This window comes from Otolemur garnettii, unplaced genomic scaffold (assembly GCF_000181295.1).
Source record: "Otolemur garnettii isolate 467f Iridium unplaced genomic scaffold, OtoGar3 scaffold00106, whole genome shotgun sequence".
NCBI lineage: Eukaryota > Metazoa > Chordata > Mammalia > Primates > Galagidae > Otolemur > Otolemur garnettii.
In genome coordinates, this window is record NW_003852501.1 from 630,075 (window position 1) to 648,807 (window position 18,733).

Here is an 18,733-nt window from a genome sequence, read left to right on the forward strand (position 1 = left end):
ATATATACTGAAGTCTGGGAACCACTGGAGCAGGTTAGCTCAGATTGCAGTATAAATCTTTGCAACTACAAAGGAAACAAAAGTAAAAGTCAAAAGGAAGCACCCAGTAGGAACGTTTTGTTCCTGCCACAGATATTTCAGAAAGCATGTGAGCCCAGGGTAGGTGATTAACTGATGCAAACATCACTTGTACCTTAAACAGACTTTGCTCTAGAGTCTGTTTGCCATTTACCATTTAAGCAACCCATTGGTTGACTGCCACTGACTTCATAGGATTCTTGACATTGTGTGACCCATTTCTCAGTAGATACTAAATATATGTGATTACATTAAAATCACACACACGCGCGTGCACAGACACACTGGATTCTTTCTTTTTAATGAAATTTCCCCACCTTAGAAACAGATGAGAAATCAGTGAGCTCTAAGAAAAATTTCAAAACAACAGACTTCATCCACATGGCACTGCACTCACAAGTACCCCCCCCAAAACTGGCTTGCTAAATCCTGCTCAGGGAAGCAGGCTGAGTCACAATAACAGGAGTTAAACCATGTGGCATTGCAGTGACAATGCGAGTAGTGGGTATGAGAGTTTTAATCCCCTCACCATCTGCTTTCTTAACAATGATAGCTCTATAAAATGGGCTAGGCCAAGTACTGTACCACAAAAAATAACCTTTGCCTGTTGTGGTGTCAATGCTCAGTGAAAAGCCTGCTCTTGGTACACAGTCAAGTCCGTCAGAACAGGCACGGCACCCAAGGGCAGAGCACAGGGGAGAACACCATGGCCAGAAGCCATAATCTCACTGAGCACCAGCAACACTGGGAGAGGAACTGGGTATGGCTCCACATCTGCTCCATGGTCTTTGCAAGGGTCTACAAGGGCCCAATGTTTCACACTGACTTACACCACACACAGGAGAACCAACAGCCTGGGTAAATTAAGTCTATAGTTTCTAAACATTGGCTCATAATGAAAAAGGCTCTCACAAGCTGAAAATACAGCTCATCCAACTGAATCACAATGTTTAACAAAGCCACGACCAGTGTGCTTAAAACTGATCCTTTGGTTAGCCCTCTTCAGCTTCCCTTCCTGAGAAAGAAAAAGTTCTAGATCAAAAGATTCAGACTGACTAGGTGTAGCATCGAACACCTGTAATCCTAGCACCCTAGGAGGCCAAGGTGGGAGAATCCCTTGAGCTCAGGAGTTCAAGACCACCCTGAGCAAGAGCGAGATCCTGTCTCTACTAAAAATAGAAAAAAATCACTAGTTGTCATAGTGGATACCTATAGTGCCAGCGACTTGGGGGCTGAGGCAGGAGTATGAACCTGGGAGTATGAGGTTGCTGTGAGCTAAGATGATGCCACAGCACTCCAGCCTGGGGGATTAAAAAAAAGATCCAGATCAACACTGGCCCCCTTCAAAAAAGTCATGGTTCACCAGAGGCAAGGTAGTAAATCTCTGATCAAAGCAGTGTTTCCAGTTCTTTATCAGCCACACTGTCTTATACATCTGACATCAAATTGTATAGCTTACTTTTTTTCTAGTAGAATATGATCATTCAGCTGAAAGTTAGAAATTTGGAAAATGGAAAGTTCAATTTTTCACAAATAAACAGGGGTAACTTCGAGAGGCAAATGACTGAAGAAGAAAACAATACTCTATCTGTCGTGGTTTCAACTCGTCACTTTACTGCCTCCTACCCTACATAAAAGTTAAATGTACAGTCTCCCTGTAAATGGGAGTTTCATATACACCCCAAAGCAGTTAGGAAGTTAGTATAGGATAAAGATGGTATTCCATAATTGGTAGAATATAGATGAAATAGTAAGGAAATAGTGTTTATGAAACTAACAAGCCATGGGGAAGGAGGGAAATCTACATTCGTGGCTCAAGTTCAGACTTTATACCAAAACAAATTAAGCCTTTTAAAATGTTATAAAAACCAGAAACAACAAACGCGAATACATTTGATGATATTAAAAAATGGCATATGCCAAAATATACATAATACATGACAAATGATTGATCTCAAATATACAAAAAGTTCCTAATATTAATAAGAATGAACAGTCAACAGAAAAATAGTCAAAGTACAAGAATAGAAGTCACGCGCACACACACACACACAGCTCAGTAAACAGATGAAATCCTGATCTACATTAAACAGTAAGGGTATGGCTTTTGCCCACTGGAATTAGCAATGCAGTGTTGTCAAGTTATGGAAATACTGTTATGCATTGTGAATGGAAGAGCAACCAGAACAGACTTTACTTAGTTCAGAAACTGCCACAACAATATTAAGTATAGTATGCTTTCACACAACCATCTATCTCATGGATAGGTTTTTACCCTAAAGAGAAATTAGCCATGTGCTGAAAGACATAGGCATCAGAATATTTTATAATGTTAAAAATATAGAAACCAAATATCAATACATGCAATGCTGGGTTAAGTAAACGATTATACATTATCTAGTTTGTGCAGCTATTAAAAATTATGTAGTCCTATATTAGATGCCTAAAATCTTTTCCTGAAGAAAAGTAGATTACAGAATGTCACGTATATCATCTTATCTATGTAGAAGTATATTCATATGTGTGCATGTGTGCTCATACAGAGAGAAGCCCAGAGGGATGTTTACCAAACTATTAGTATTAGTTTCGTCTGGGTTCTGGCATTGCAGGTGATTTTTACTTGTCACTGCACTTTTTATTTCATTCCAGTTGAGAGGGGAGGTTTTATCTTCAAAGAATATGTATACTTTCCACTAAAACGAAGTTCTCCTTTTCTCAAATGATATTTTTGGAGCCAGGTGCAGTGGCTCACACCTGTATTCCTAGCCCTCTGGGAGGCTGAGGCAGGTGGATTGCGAGAGCTCAGGGGGTTGAGACCACCCTGAGCAAGACCGAGACCTCATCTCTAAACATAGCGGGCGTTGTGGCAGGCACCTGTAGTTCCAGCTACTCAGAAGGCGGAGGCAAGAGAATCGCTTGAGTCAAAGAGTTTCAGGTTTCTATAAGCTGTGATGCCAAGGTGAGACTCTGTCTCAAAAATAAAATAAAGTAAAATGATGTCATTTCATCAAATTCATATTTGAAAAACAAAAAGATTTCTCTGCTCTGAACATTAATTATGATAATCATGAGGAAGGCTTCAGTGTCTCCTCAGTTTCTCCTTCTTCAGTTTTCTGCTTACTACCTACTCACCAGCCTCTCTGGAAACGTCAACCCCGATTTAACTCCCACCACAGTCGGTAACAGATGCTGGTGCTCAATTGGCAACAAACAAGCCAGACCAGGAAGTTCAGGCCACTGCTAGCCCTTTCAGTGAATCTCTCAACTTGCTAAACATACTGGTTTCCATGTTATTATATTAGCATAGACTAGGCTCTAAGGCACACAAGTCATGGGGCTTTGGTAACTAATGGGAATTGCTTCACAAATTGACATAGCTTTGGGTACCTACCCAAATGTTGACTACAAACCATTCAATGCTGAGTCTCTCATCCCCAGATATTTGTTTATAGCCTGCTTCCAATTTGTATGTTTACTTCCTCAAAAATTGGATGTGATGGGGCGTTATTCAGTCCTACTCAAAATGTGAGCTGTGGACTGCTGCCGATCCACAAACAGCTCACAATCTGCAGGGGCTAAGCAGATATTTATGAGCAAGCATTTAGAAACTTTTATAGCAATCTGAGTGATTTTATGCTATTGAATCAAAAATAAATAAAAGATGGCTCAGCGCCCATAGCTCAGTAAGTAGGGCGCCGGCCACATACACCAAGGTTGGTGGGTTTAAGCCCGGCTGAGGCCGGCTAACCAACAATGACAACTGCAACCAAAAAATAGCTGGGCATTGTGGTGGGCATCAGTAGTCCAAGCAACTTGGGAGGCTAAGGCAAGAGAATTGCTTAAAGCCCGAGTTTAAAGTTGTTGTGAGCTGTGATGCGACAGCACTCTATCAAGGACAACATAGTGACGCTGTCTCAAAAAAAATTAAATAAATAAATAATTGGGGCTTACATTTTGTATGCTTTTTAAATTTTCCTTTTTCTATATTGTTTTTATTGTATTTTATAAAACAATCAGCGACAGATCAGAAATGTGGGGGTTTTACTAGTCTCTGCACTCTTCCTATCATTCTACCATTCCAGTTCAGGGGAGTTTTGTAAAGTCTATGAACAAACTGGGGTGGGTGGGTGAGCCAGATGTGAATGAGTGTCCACCGCAGAAAGGGTAGCAGGAAGTCCAGGATCCTCACGGATTTCCTTCTTCACACAGGGAATCTGAAGGCTGAAGCCAAAGGACTGAAGGCTACAATGACAGTGGTAACATGGGGCAAACCAAAGGCCTACAGGGAGCTGCCCTCCCAGAGTCATTGACCTTCCAAGCTCAGTGCTGACTGAGGAGGAGTTTCCCGCTGACCGCACAACCACTGAGAACATCAAGTGACAGTGTCCAAGTGGGGGGTGCCACGTGCTGCAGGGCTTCCTCCCACTGACCACGAAAGGGAAGCAAGATCCAGGATAACAAGCATGTATGTCCACGCTGGAAAGACAGGAGAAACACAGCCAGCTACTTGTGAAGAAAAAGGGGAAGAAACAGAAAGCTGTCTTACTCTTGGAGAAGCAAAGTCATGAATAACAAAGACCCTTAAATTTCTTCAGAGTGGAGGAGGAAGCTGACAGAGCTGGGGGAAAAACAGAACAAAGCCTGCCACTGCCTCAATCCTGAGGACACACAGGAAGGGGGGACAAGCCTCATGTTCAAGGACACAGTGGCCTTATTATCTGTCCTGTCGTGGTTATCACAGACACTCCCTCATTTTCCAGTTTCCTCCTCTTCTAACTGTTGCTTTGGACACCAACTTTTAAACATTATTATCCCTTCATTACTTTCACGTCTGCATTTTAAACTTTAAACAAAATATTGATTTACCAACCTCACTGCATCTCCCCGGGTAGACTTCTGCGTCGTCCTACCTCACAGCAATCTCAGGCTCTTAGGCTCAAGCAATCCTCATGACTCAGCCTCCCAAGTGGCAGAGACAACAGGTCCCCACCACAACGCCTGGCTAAATTTGCTATTTTTAGTAGAGACAGGGTCTTGCTCTTGCTCACACTGGTCTCTCAAACTCCTGAGCTCAGGCCATCCACTGACCTCTGCCTCCCAGAGCACTAGGATTATAGGTGTGAACCACCAGGCCCGGCCCCTTTCTTCATTTTATATTGCAAACTTCTAAGTCTTACTGCAGTTTTTTAGCTTTATATGTTAAATTACAGGAATCTGAAAACTGATTTGGCCATAGAATGGTTCTCCCCCTTTATGTTTAGACAGGACAAAAGAGCATTATTCTAATTACGCCCCGCCCCCAACCTGGCCCACTGACATTTATACCCACAATTTTGTAATTTCTTTAGATAGAATTCTTTGCCAAACAGAAACAACTCGCGGAAATACAAACAGTTTCAATGCCCTGCTGGAGTTGTGAGAGTTGTTTCCCCTTCACATGTGCCAGTATCAGGAGAGGTGAGTATCCCAGCCTTTCCATCTATGAAGTTGATCTAACAGTCACAATTAGTTCTATTCTCTGTAGAAACTCTAGAAGTGGTCTACATGGATCTACACAACTCAGGAGTCCAAGACCAGCCTGAGCAAGAGTAAGACCTCATCTCTCTGCTAAAAACAGAAAAACTAGCCAGATGTGAAGGCACATGTCTGTGGTCTCAGCTACTCGGGAGGCTGAGGCAAAAGGATCTGTTGAGCCCAAGAGTTTGAGGTTGCTGTGAGCTATGATGACACCACAACACTCTACCCAGGGCAACTGAGTAAGATTCTGTCTCAAAAGAAAAAATTAGAATTCAAATATTAAGATAGGCATTTCCCCACATGAAGCAGGAGAACTTCCTTCTATAGGAAAGAAGTTTTCATCCCCACGTAAAGAATATTCAAAGGTGTGTGTATGTTTAGGGTAGTTTTTAAACCCTCTATATCTCACAGCACATTTGAACCTATAGAAACTTCCACAGCACACTTAAATTATGTTGATTTAAGAAAAATACAAAAAGGAATATACTTACTGTGCTTTGAACTTCAAGAATAATTGATGATTTTTTTAATATTCACAGCACACCTACGATCCTCTCACAGTGCACCGTGTGATTGTGTATAGCTATCGGCCAGTTGTGGTAACTTTCTCCGCAGCCTCACTTCCCTCTCCACCATCCATTTCAGTATAGTCATTCTTGCCAAGATTCATTACTTCCTCTTTCAGTTCCCGCTGGACATTTTTTACCCTTTATCTTATTTATCTTCTCTGTTACATTTAATAGTATTGATCACTCCATCCTTGAAATGTTCTTTCCCTGCCTTCCCGAATTCTAAATTCTTACAATTTTCTCCTGTTCACCACTTTGGAAACAGGGTTTGAAGCCAAGGTATACTCTCCTCTTCCCAGTCCAAGCATCAGAAGTCTTCTAAGCTCCTAGACTCCAGTTGTTACCTCAGTCCTACCAATTACTTATCTCTGAGTTAACTCAGTTTCCACTGTTTGCTCTTTCCACCTTCCAGCATAAGTTGTGATGGTTTTGAAACACGTGAACAAATTCTTTGATGACTCTCCCTCGCTTGAAGAAGTGGAACTTAATTTCTCTCCCCTGCAGGTTGGACTTGCAGACTCATTTCTAATCAACGGTGTGGCAGAAGTGATAATGAAATTAGAACACAAAAGGCACTGTGGCTTCCTTCTTGTTCCACTGGACCATGTGCTCAGGGAAAAGCCAGCTGCCCTGTCACCAGGACACTCAAGCAGTATCACCTGTGAATAGGCCCACATGGTGAAACAGAGGCCTCTGGCCAAAAGCCATGTGAGTGAGCCATCTTGGATGCAAGTCCTCCAAATTCAGTGACATCTCTGAATGACTGCAGGACCAGAACCACCCTAGCTAAACTGCTCCCAAATTTCTGATGTATAAAAACAATAAGTAGGTGGTGTTTGAAAATCACTAAGTATTCCCAATAATCTATACTATATCCTCTCTGAAACAGCAAGCATTGTTTTTAATTCCTGACTAGATCCCAACTAATAAAAATACCAATCTTTTCTGATATAATCGTTTGTTGGCATTGTTTGAAGTGAATTTTTAGAATTAAAAACTATAGGTATGAACTTAAAACTTCATCACAGTTTTAAATGGCTTACAGCTCTGATATTCTGATACATATCAAATATATATTCTAATATACATATATAACTACCAAAGATATATTTTTGGCTGAAATATATATTTTATGTATGTTTTCTATATATAAATTCTCTTGTGTTCCCATTTTCTTGCTTTCTTTCTCCCTCATTCTCCTTTCCCCCACTGACCAATTCCACTGGCGAGAAAACAACTACAGAAACTGAGGTATACTAATATAAAACTCATTAGTTAGTTAGTAAGGAGTGGCACCAAGATTCAAACCAGACCAGTCTACTTTCAAATCCTGTGCTCCTAATTACTGTGCTATGCCTCTCATAGTGTATACATCTGATCACACTTTAAGAACACCAAAGTAGCTAATAGTTTTCATATTGACCAGTATGATTAAACAGTATACTAACTTGGTCAACAATTCTGCCCATGGTATTAAATATCTGGTTTTATTTAGTGAATCAAAGGTCAAAATACATATACACACACACGGACACAAAGGATGGTGTGTTCTGTTTTCTTTAGAGGATGTACCAGATGGCACACACACAACCAGCAGAATCCCAGTGAACTATCAATACATACATAGCTTTGTAATATGCACTGTCATACCCAGGGATATGATGCACAAATTAGTTCTTCAGACCCACTTACTGCAATGATGAACACATTGCCTTCTACTGTGTTTACTTCAAAAAATAAAAAAAACATTAATCCAAATCACATTGGGAGATTTTTATTAACTTGACATTCTTAATTTTATCTACCAAGTCCTTTGTAAATATGCCTTTATTTGATGCAAACCTCTAAGTGTTTCTTAATACCACAGAATCAAGAAGACTTGCAGTTTATTGGTGTTCTGTAATAATCAAAACAATGTTCAAATCATTAACAAGTTACCGCACTGAAATACTTAGAACAATATTCCGAGGAGTGTTTGAAAGCTCTGTTTATAAATAGTGATTGATGCATTTATTATGTATTAGGTAGGGAAGACAAACAGTTTTTATATAAAACATTGTTTTCATACACTGCTCTACAATGAGGGTGATAGTTAGATATAATATATTTTAACACTAAGGAATAAAGCTTTATCTTCATATTTATTTGATTTATAAGACTCTTATGGATGAAAAACTTTGTATCCAACAGTAACAAACAGGCATAGTGCAGGTGACATTCTGCAGGAGAAGTGAAGACCGGCTGCCACAGAAGAAACCAGATACCTGCATTACACGTTCTTTATACAAACAGTCCATTCTGAATAGAATAATTAAATGCTTTTTAAAAGTTTGTGTGCTTAGATAGCAATTACAATCACCACACACTAAAAAGAAAAAGAACGATAACATAGAACACAGTATTTTTAACAATTACAGCACATTTAACACCCTCAGCCATCGACTGGGTTTTCAGATCATATTGGCAATTGAAATTTCACATCCACCTGGGCTTGCTTGGCTAAGGTCACTATTTCAGAGAGCTTTACAACCTGAAAGGAAAAAATAAAGCATCTTTGACTCTTATTTCCACAAAAAAGTAAATTCAGAACAATACTAGTGTACACTCAGTCTTTTCCATTTAAAATATCTGGGCCAGTCTGACAATGTTATAAATCATTACACTCTTACAAGCAACTGACACTCTCAAAGAACAGACAAGTCTGACACTCTTCAAAGCCTATATTTTAATTAAATAACTTTTGAATTAAAATGTGTGTATTTAATTATCGATTTTTTTTTTTTTTTTTTTACCTTAAGGACAGAAACAGTGTCTCTGTTGGATACTCAAACAATTCAACCCATATCTAAATAAGAGTTTGCTCTAGGCTGGATGCGGTGGCTCACACCTGTAATCCTAGCACTCTGGGAGGCTGCTGAGGCAGGAGGATTACTTGAGCTCAGGAGTTGGGAGACCAACCTGAGCAAGAATGATACCCTGTCTCTACTAGAAATAAAAAAAATTAGCCAGGTGTTGTTGGCCAAAACCTATAGTCCCAGCAACTTGGGGACTGAGGCAGGAGGATCACTTGAGTCCAGGAGCTTGAGGTTGCTGGGGACTATGACATGCCCCAGCACTCCGGTCTAGGCAACAGAGTGAGGCTCTGTCTCAATAAGTAAGTAAGTAAATAAATAAATACAAATTTGCTTTGAAAAGAGTCTACAATCTTAACATACAATATTGGGATAGAAGTTTGGGGTTAGGAATTGGTATTTTACTTTCTATCAGTAAGTTAACAATTGCCAACCTGAACTATCATGCCCTCTATAATCTGTTTGAGAATTTCCATCGATTACCACACAAAATAGGGACATCTAAAACCAAAAAAACAAATTCAGCTTCTCGCTTCCCCAGTGGAATAGTTAAGAAAAGGCTTTGAAGGTAGGCATCTTGGGTTCAAATCCCCACTGATGCTTATGGCACACGACGTTGAGTAAGTTACCTAGCCTGTTTCTTCATCTGAAAAAGTGGAAATTTTATTACCCCACTCATATTCAATGAGATAATCATCAAAGAAAAGAACACACCACTGCATGCACAGTAAATACTCAATAAATGGTAGCAGTTACTAATATTATCATCACATTAAATATTACTATTGCTATGACTTACACAATCTCCAAGTCACCAAAAAAAGCACTGTGATCACAAATAAGTCATCTGTTCACTTCTACCTCCATGATCTATTTAACCAAGGTTTTACCGATTCTTTTCCTTCCTCCCCATGTCCGCCAAGCTTTTCTTAATTTAAGCTTTCATTGCAAACAAGCATATTTTCAGAGACAAATTATATACTACTCCTAACATTCACTTTTCCTCATATCTAGTTATTGTACTGGACAAACTCCTACAATATATTCCTCACCTTTTCCCTTCTCCAATTTGTCCCACATCTCAAATTTAAAAGAGGCCTTTTGAAACATGGTCTACCATTCTCTTGCTCAAAATTTTTCATTTTAATTTGGGATTGAGTATAAATTCCTCTGTCTCTAAGCTACAGTGAAATTTTATTTGCTAGTAGGTAGCTTCCCAAAGGACATAAGACTTCTATTATTCTTGTGAAATAGCATCATATTAACTCAGCAAATCTCAAGTCTATTATACATTAAACCATATGTTCCCAAAGAGTATTCCATGAAATGTCTATAGACATAGGTGAAAGACAATTTGAAGTTCTCATCTAGAAACATCTCTAGATGAGACTTTTCTCATCTAGAAACATCTCTAGGTCTATTACAGAATTCTCTGAGATATATTATTGTTAAGGAAAAGAAACAAAGTATATGCTTACCTTCTTCTAAAATAGGAAAGTGAACAAACGCGCGCACACACACACACACACTCCCCCTTATCTGCACTTTTACTTTCCATAGTTTCAGTTACCCATGGCCAACCATGGTCTGAAAATATTAAACGGAAAATATCAGAAATAAACAAGTTATAATTTTTAAGCCATATGTTATTCTGAGAATGTGATGAAATCTTGCACCTCCCTACTCCAAATGGGATGAAAATCATCCCTTCATCCAGCATATCCACACTATGTAAGCTATCCTCCTGTTAGTCACTGACATTCTCTGGTCCTGACATCCAACCACTAACAGCACAAAGGCCCAATGACTTAAGGACACCCAAAGCAGATGATCTTCCTTCTAAACCACCACCAAGGTCAACAGCAGCCTGATGCTACACCACAACGCCTACATTCTTGACCTCGCTTCAACTCATCAAACAGGCACTTTATCATTTTGCATCACCACGAGAAAGGTGAGTACGACACCTGATATTGTGAGAGAGAGAGACAAAGACATCCATGTAAACTTTGTCACAATGTATTGTTATAATTATTCTCTTTTATTGTTAGTTGTGGCTAATCTCTTACTGTTTCTAATAGATAAACTTTATCATAAGTATGTCTGTATAAGAAAATGCATAGTATAAGATTTAGTACCATTCATGGTTCAGGCATATGTTTTATTAGAACATATCCATGGGGGATAGAGGAGGGTTATAGTATATACATATGCATATAATTTGCTATGTTAAAAAAAATGAGACAAAAAACCTCTTTAAAAAAAAGACAAAAAAACATTTATTGGCCAAGTGCAGTGACTGACAGTCTGTAATTCAAACACTCTGGAAGGCCAAGGCAGGAGAACTGCTTGAACTCAGGAGTTTAAGACCCATCTGAGCAAAGTGAGACCCCCATCTCTACCAATACTAGAAAAATTACTGGGCATTGTGGTGAGTGCCTGTATTCCCAGCTACTTGGGAAGCTGAGGCGGGAGGATCACTTGAAACCAGTAGTTTGAGTTTGCTATGAGCTAGGCTGAGGCCATGGCACTGAAGCCAGGGCAACAGAGCAGTGTCTTCAAAAACAGAAAGAAAACAAAACAAAACAAAAACTAATGGCTGCCTATGGTAAAGAAGAAAACAAAAATGAATATAAAAGCTAGATTTGCTAAGTATACCTTATTTTATGTTTTGAGTTTGGAACCCAATATTTATGACAAAAGTCTGTTGTGCTGTTTTTGTTTTTTTCTTAAACAACCCCTTTTAAAAAAAATGAAACTATCACTATCTCAAGCTGGGGCAAAACAGAAAGATATTTCACATGAATTCTGAAATTCAGTAAGTTGTGGGAAATAACCTTCAGGACAGAAAAAAACTACAGATATAATTCTTAAACTGCTTTCAGTAATCATACTGTTAGTATTCTGACTGAACTGTCATAGCTGCGCTAATGGACAAGCAAATGAATGAGGGGAGAAGGGAGAAACTGATGCCAGATAAGGAAAAAAACCTATTCTCTTGCCCTTCTATTGGAAATACCAGTATGGACAGATATATTTATCTCTTTTAAAAAAACACATGTTTTCCTAGACTTGCCACTTACAAAGTCCAGGAGGAATAACCAACCCAGTTTCCATGAGTACCCATAAGGCCCAAATTATGGTCTCTAAATACCATTTGACTCATTCCAGGTCTCAGCTAAGAAATGTAAAGATGAGCCCGAAACACTGACTATATCAGAAAGCCTACTGGAGAGCATGTCAGAAGGACCCAGGAGTCAGCTTGAAGAGGAGGTTCCCAGTGACCAGACATAACAATCTCAATCAATAAGAAATAACTGAAACCAACTGAACCACATCAAATATGCGTAAGACCATGAGTTCAAAATAGCACACAAGCAGAGCGTGTGCATGCATGTGTGCACAATATACCCCTGAATACAAAAAACAAACCAAATATTAAAAAAAGAAAACACAAAAGCCTGGGTCGCCTTTATAAGACACAATAGAATAAACTTACTATTTTGAAAACTGGCCATTAAAGGCCAAGAATCAAGTAACTATCCTGCTTTCCTATGTAAAATGCACTTCATGGTAACAGATAGTTGATACAGGAAAGTTTTACCTTTTAGAAGCATCCCACATAATAAATGAAGAATGACAGAATTCAAATAGCACCACTTTTCAACCATACACAAAATACCGGATCTAAGCTATACTTGCTTAGATCCGATAATGGCTGCTAATACCAAAAAAGAAAAATACTGTGCTATTATATTCCTCCTTATGGAATTAAGAGCACCAGCTACAAAATATTCCTATTCTCTGCTCCACAAAATCAAATGTGAATATGGCCAAGCCTGTAGACTGAACTTCCAGTTTATGGGAAATACAAGGGATAGAAAACACACTATGGGAATGACATTACAGAGACGCAATCAGTAAAATCTAGACTGAGAAACTCTATAGACCATCAGCCCGGATTTTCTGACAAATAAACTATGGAAAAGAATTAAAAAAACAAGGAGGGAACTATGAAGTACATTTTGCATAGGAAAAGCAGGACAATTAAAACCTTACTGACAAATTAACCAAAGGCAATGCAAAGACTTACTTTAATCCTAATTCTAGCAAAGAATTTAAACAAAAGATATGAGAGAAACTGAGAAATTTCAACACTAACTAGGTTTTTTATAAAACATAACCAAAATACCATACCATTATCAGTATCTTTATCTTTGATAGATAAAAGATGAAATGATATGCCTGAGATGTGCTTTCAAAATTATCATGGGTGAGAAAGAAAGTAGGTAAGAATACATGAAACAAGACTGGCTACAAGTTGATTATTGTTTAAGATGAATCACAGGCATAAAACATTCTGACAAAGATTCTCTCATGACCAAACGCTCACTGAGTTCATCAGCCCCATCTTCTCAACTTGGCCCTGACTTTTGGACTTCTGTGTTTGTCTCTTCATTCTCCAATTTCAGCAAGAATCTTGCTTATGATGGTTTTGGTAGGATCCCCTCGCCCATAATGTTTCCTCTTAGCAATTTTTCATCCACTGATTCCACACTGCTCCTTTGGTAAAAAATTTCTACAATTCCCTGTTTTATTTGGAGTTGAGCCCAATCTTTCTCCTCCACTGCAAAACTCCACTGTAGGTCTCTGTATCTATCAAAGTGGTTCCCTTGAATAGTCTGTCTCCCCATTCTTTCATACATATCATTAATAACTACCCCCCCCCTTTTTAGACAAAGTCTCACTTTGTCACCCTCAGTCAGTACAGTGCTGTGGCATCACAGCTCACAGCAACCTCAAACTCACGGCATTTGATTTTGTGGAGCAGAGAACAGGAATATTTTGTAATTGGTGCTCTTAATTCCATAAGGAGGAAGGAGGCCACCAGAATCATCTAACTTCTGTGTGCCCATTCCTGGCTACACTTCACAACCAAACCTCAGGGCCTGTTTGGGTCGGCACTCTCTCACCACCACACTCACAGTTCTCCTACCCTTTCTCAAGTGATCCTCTTGCCTCAGCCTCCCAATGCCCTGCTATGTTTAAAGAGGGGGTCTTGCTCTTGCTGAGGCTGGTCTCAAACCTGTGAGCTCAGGCAATCCACCCACCTCGGCCTTCCAGAGTGCTAGGATTACAGGCGCCACACCCAGCCCTCACAGTTCATTATACTCAATAGTTAACTGAAACACTATTCGCAATATTAATAGATGATTCATTTTAGAAGCTTAGTATTTATAAATTCTTTATACATTCTGCAAATTTGTCCTTAGATTAACACAGCTCATTTACCATTCGAGCAGCTTCATCCAAGTCATCACAAGCAAGAATTTTAAGACCACTGTCCGCTATGAGAGCTTTAGCATCATCAACTCGTGTACCTGGAAATGATTTATAAAAATACAGGAAAGTTTGTTTTAAGTATATACACAAAAACATTTAAAATATTTCCTATAACACGCTATGGGTATGAAACTTCAAAAAAAGAGTATGTCCATCATTTAACAAAAATGCTTCTAAAACAAAGAGAATATCAGAAAGCCCAGAATCACCTCATAATCTATTTCACCTTATCATGTCTGTGGTAATTCAGGCAAGTCAGAAAGAATTGAAGACAAATCACAACAATTAAAAAAGTAGCAAATTATGACAAGGAAAATTATGAACATTTTTGCCCTATTGTTAGAAATTTTTTTAAAACTATGCTTTTTAAATTTTATATTGAATAAAGCTTTCATTTAAAAGACACAGCTATTTGCAAACTATATTTTAAATGAACTAAACTCTATGCAAACATGAGCTTTTAAGCAATTAGGAGCAACAGAAAGATATTTTTTACACTCACCCTGTAACCGTACCACAACAGGTATTTTAATTTCCAAATCTTTTACCGCCATGACTATACCCTGTGCAATAACATCACATCGCATGATTCCTCCAAAAATGTTGACCAAAATAGACAGTACCTGTAAAAAAAAAAAGTGTTTTGGAAGATTAAAATTTAAAAGAAATGATTACCAGTATCTGTGTTTCATGACAGACATCGATCCCATGGAAACATTCCCAGACCAAACTACGGTATCTCTTTTAGCTACTATTATTCAAGTCTGTGCAATCCACAGCCCACGACAACTTATTCCCATCTCCTTGGGTAATATGAACAACTGGTTCACAGTCCCTTCTATACGACACTACACTTGTATGATCAAGACCTTCTAACTCCTTTTATTTTCTTCTATTAACCATAGCTATTCACCAAGATGACTACATCAGGGCATATTAGGAGACAATGTCACACGCAAGGTCTCCAATTTAGTGTTCATTACAGACCATTTCTTTACCCTCAACAATGAAAGCAACTTTTCACACAAACTAGGCCCCCCAAATCATCTAACTTCTTTGTGCCCATTCCTGGCTACGCTTCACAACCAAACCTCAGGGCCTGTTTGAGTCAGCACTCTTTCACCACCACACTCACAGTTCTCCTTCCCTTTCCAAAATATTCTTTTCTTTTTTCTTTTATAAAAAGTTCAGTTCAGGGCAGCACCTGTGGCTCAGAGGTGGTGGGTTCAAACCTGGCCCTGGCCAAAAAAATTTAGTTCATTCAGCTATACCAGAGCTTCTCAGACAGTGAAATACAAATGGGTTACAGATACACCAACCAAACTACTGCACCCCCAACCTTGAGAATAGCTAGGAAGGTTCTAGGACAGCTGGAGCTTTGGGGCCAGTAGATTTAGACTAAGCAACCTTCTCTATCTACATCCAAGGCCCCAGTGAAATATGTTCTGTGAATGCCGTGACCTAACGATAACTGAGACATAATGAGCTACGCATGTATCCCTTACCTTTACCAGTATTATTTCTAGATCTTCAAGAAAAGAAGGTCTAGAATTCACAATGCCCTAGTAGACTTTGGCACCTCTTACCTACCTCCCTCCCACCTCCTTCTTGACAGCATCAAGGAATGATACAAGGCATCATTCCACATCATATCCTTTGCTTCTAAACAAGATATAATCTAACATTCTACCCTTAAAATTCCTGGATCTCCACGAAGCCACTTTCACCTCTAGTCCATTGCAACTTATGCATGCAACCAAGCACAAATCTTGGACTCAACCAAAATACCAAATGTGTAAACCCCACTGTCTGCTCAAGATCCTCCCCTTTCACCTTTAAGGCCTTTCACCTCTAATTCCATCAAACCCAAGTTTTTCCTCTCTACTCTCCCATCTGTCAGCTCTCAAGCAATCTTTCTTCACCATAGAACATGGAACCCATGACTGAGCAATTCAACGACCTGGTTCTCTGCCTACTTAATTCAGCTGTACCCTTTCCTCTGCTTCCCAGTTCAAACAATGCATCATTGTATGATTCTAGCCACAGTTTATACAAAGAAAAGCAAAAAAGGAAAAACCAAAACCTGAAACATCAGCTCAACCTGAAGAGCATCATAATAATGATTCGTCATCTCCTTAGCAGTCTGCCCCACACCCTCAACTCCCTTCGTAAACCTCCTGTCCTACACCCCGACTCTCTCCTTTCCTTATATGAACACTAACTGGGCAACTTTCTCCACTAACGCCTCGAGACAGGAGCAGTGTCCCCTTTAAAGCTCCCCTGGCCACCTATTTACTGCACTTCTTCTCTACCTAATTACGTATGGCACTTCTTTTAGCTACACTAACTGTCTTCTTTCCCTTCAAATCTCTTTCTCCATCTAGAAACAGCTCATCTTCTTGGTCTTCTAAACAAACAAGCAAGCAAACATTTACTACAAAGCTCTTCCTAACCTCACCTGCCTTCAAATAACAGCACTAAGTCCTTCTATGCTTTCATTTAACACATTAACTGCCATGCGAGCTGTATTTCACTCAAACTAATTTGGAGCCTGGGGCCTCATGAAGCATACAGAACTGGTGTACAGGCAGAAGGCCCATAGCATGTCTGCGCACTGTAAAACCTCTGCTCATTGTTTTCACTGTCCACTGACGTGTCTCCCCCACCTCCTGTCACCCTGCTCCAGCCGTCTGTCCGAGTGAGCCACATGGGCTGGACTGTGTTCTTCAATTACCAAAACTTCCAATCACGCACTTCCCTCTCAATGTCTGCCTGGTGGCTCTTTGAACCAAATCCATATGATAGCATGTGGCAACGTGATGTTGTTGGGTATGATTCAAGGTCGTCATCAAGGCCCACCCAAGGTCTACTCCAGACACAGCTAAATACTTGTGGAACGACAAAAGACTCAATTCTCAGAAACAAATTCAATAAGTATGTCATAGGTCACATATAACTCTCAAGGCATGCAGTGAAAAATGTATTCTAGCACCATGTGAGTTGAACATAACTCACACACAGAAAATAAAAAAGAACAAATTTTTCATTGAATTAAAAAAGGTAATTTTGGTTTGTTTTTTTTCTTTTTTTGGCTCTTTCAGTCATGTATTCATTTTTATGTACAGTTAACGTGTTCAGTGCAAAATCAATTCTATAACATGAGAAAGTACTATGAATCGAAGCATAAATACACAAACGTAATATACAATCCAAAATAGACGTATGGCATGCAGGTACAAAGCAAAAGGGAGTGTTCATTCACACACAGTAGCTTCTGATTTGTCCGAACTGGCTGTTCCCACCTAGGTTTCTAAGGATAAAAAAGAAATGACTTTGGTCACCAAGATTACTGTGGTCATAGCAGATCCTGGAACATCTAAGCATCGGTGTGTGACCATGCTAACAAAAGACTTCACAGAGTCTCTTTTTAAAAAAGGTTTCTGTGTGTCGAGGCAGTGGTAAAAGAATTACAAAAAAATCAAGCCTACTTTTAGGCTTAGAACCAGGTTTTAACTAAAAATACTAAGAACAAAAAGTGTTCCAAATGTAGCTATTCTGACCTATCGCTATTGTTGATTTTTTTTTTAATATTTACAGAAAGAATATAAAATTTTTGTGAATTTTATGAAAGTTAACTTCCAGTGTTACTTTCCAAACACGTGATTTACAGTTTTGGCTCCTTTGCATTTTGTCTCTTTAATTTCAAGATTTGTAATTTTGCCTTCAAAACCGATCACTCCTTAAATTGTAAAAAGTATTCAACATATACAGAAATAAAAAGCACTCTGATATTAGTTGAAGTCAATGCAATTCCATCTACTCTTTGGAATCACTTTAGCTAAATGGACCTGGTGCTCTTGTTGTATGGAAATAGGTGCTAAGAAATGCCTACCACCTGGCTCTATCTTACTCATGATGCTCAGACTTGGGGGAGATTCCAATCTCTTACCGCCTTGGCACATGCCAATTGCTACATAAAAGGTGTCTAATCCAAAGCCTCAGAGAAAAAGAATTCAGTTCCCAAGAGAACAGCAATAGCTTAGCAATGTAAAACTTCTTCTAGAGTATAATGGTATTAAATTAGTACTGTTCAAACAATACATTGAGGATTTACAGCAACATCTGGACGTCCCTTCTTATGTGCATATAAATAGGATCATGGAAGCTTTTTTACATACCTGTTTTTATGGCCTTCTAGAACTAATGAAAGAAATGAAAAGTGAATCTCCATTCAACATCATATCCCCATGATAAAACACCATGACCTCTAGGAAAAAAATTTTTTTTCTAGGCAGTCAATGTGTTTAAAAAAAAAAAAAAAAAAAAAAAAAAAACCTGGAAAAGAAAGAGTTATCTTCCTGGATGTTTCCAATC

The 18,733-nt window shown here is 39.0% G+C and overlaps 1 protein-coding gene across 1 annotated transcript in view; it reads right to left on the reverse strand.

The window, feature by feature from the left end:
* Window positions 1-7,922: 7,922 nt before the first annotated feature.
* SUCLA2 (succinate-CoA ligase ADP-forming beta subunit) overlaps window positions 7,923-18,733 on the reverse strand; it is a 49,233-nt gene continuing 38,422 nt past the window's right edge. The window contains exons 9-11 of the mRNA XM_003796677.3: window positions 14,862-14,982; window positions 14,309-14,397; window positions 7,923-8,694 (exon numbers count right to left, since the gene is read on the reverse strand). Of these exons, the coding sequence (XP_003796725.1) occupies window positions 8,620-8,694; window positions 14,309-14,397; window positions 14,862-14,982 (285 nt within the window). The 3' untranslated portion in view covers window positions 7,923-8,619. The remainder of the gene's footprint in view (window positions 8,695-14,308; window positions 14,398-14,861; window positions 14,983-18,733) is intronic.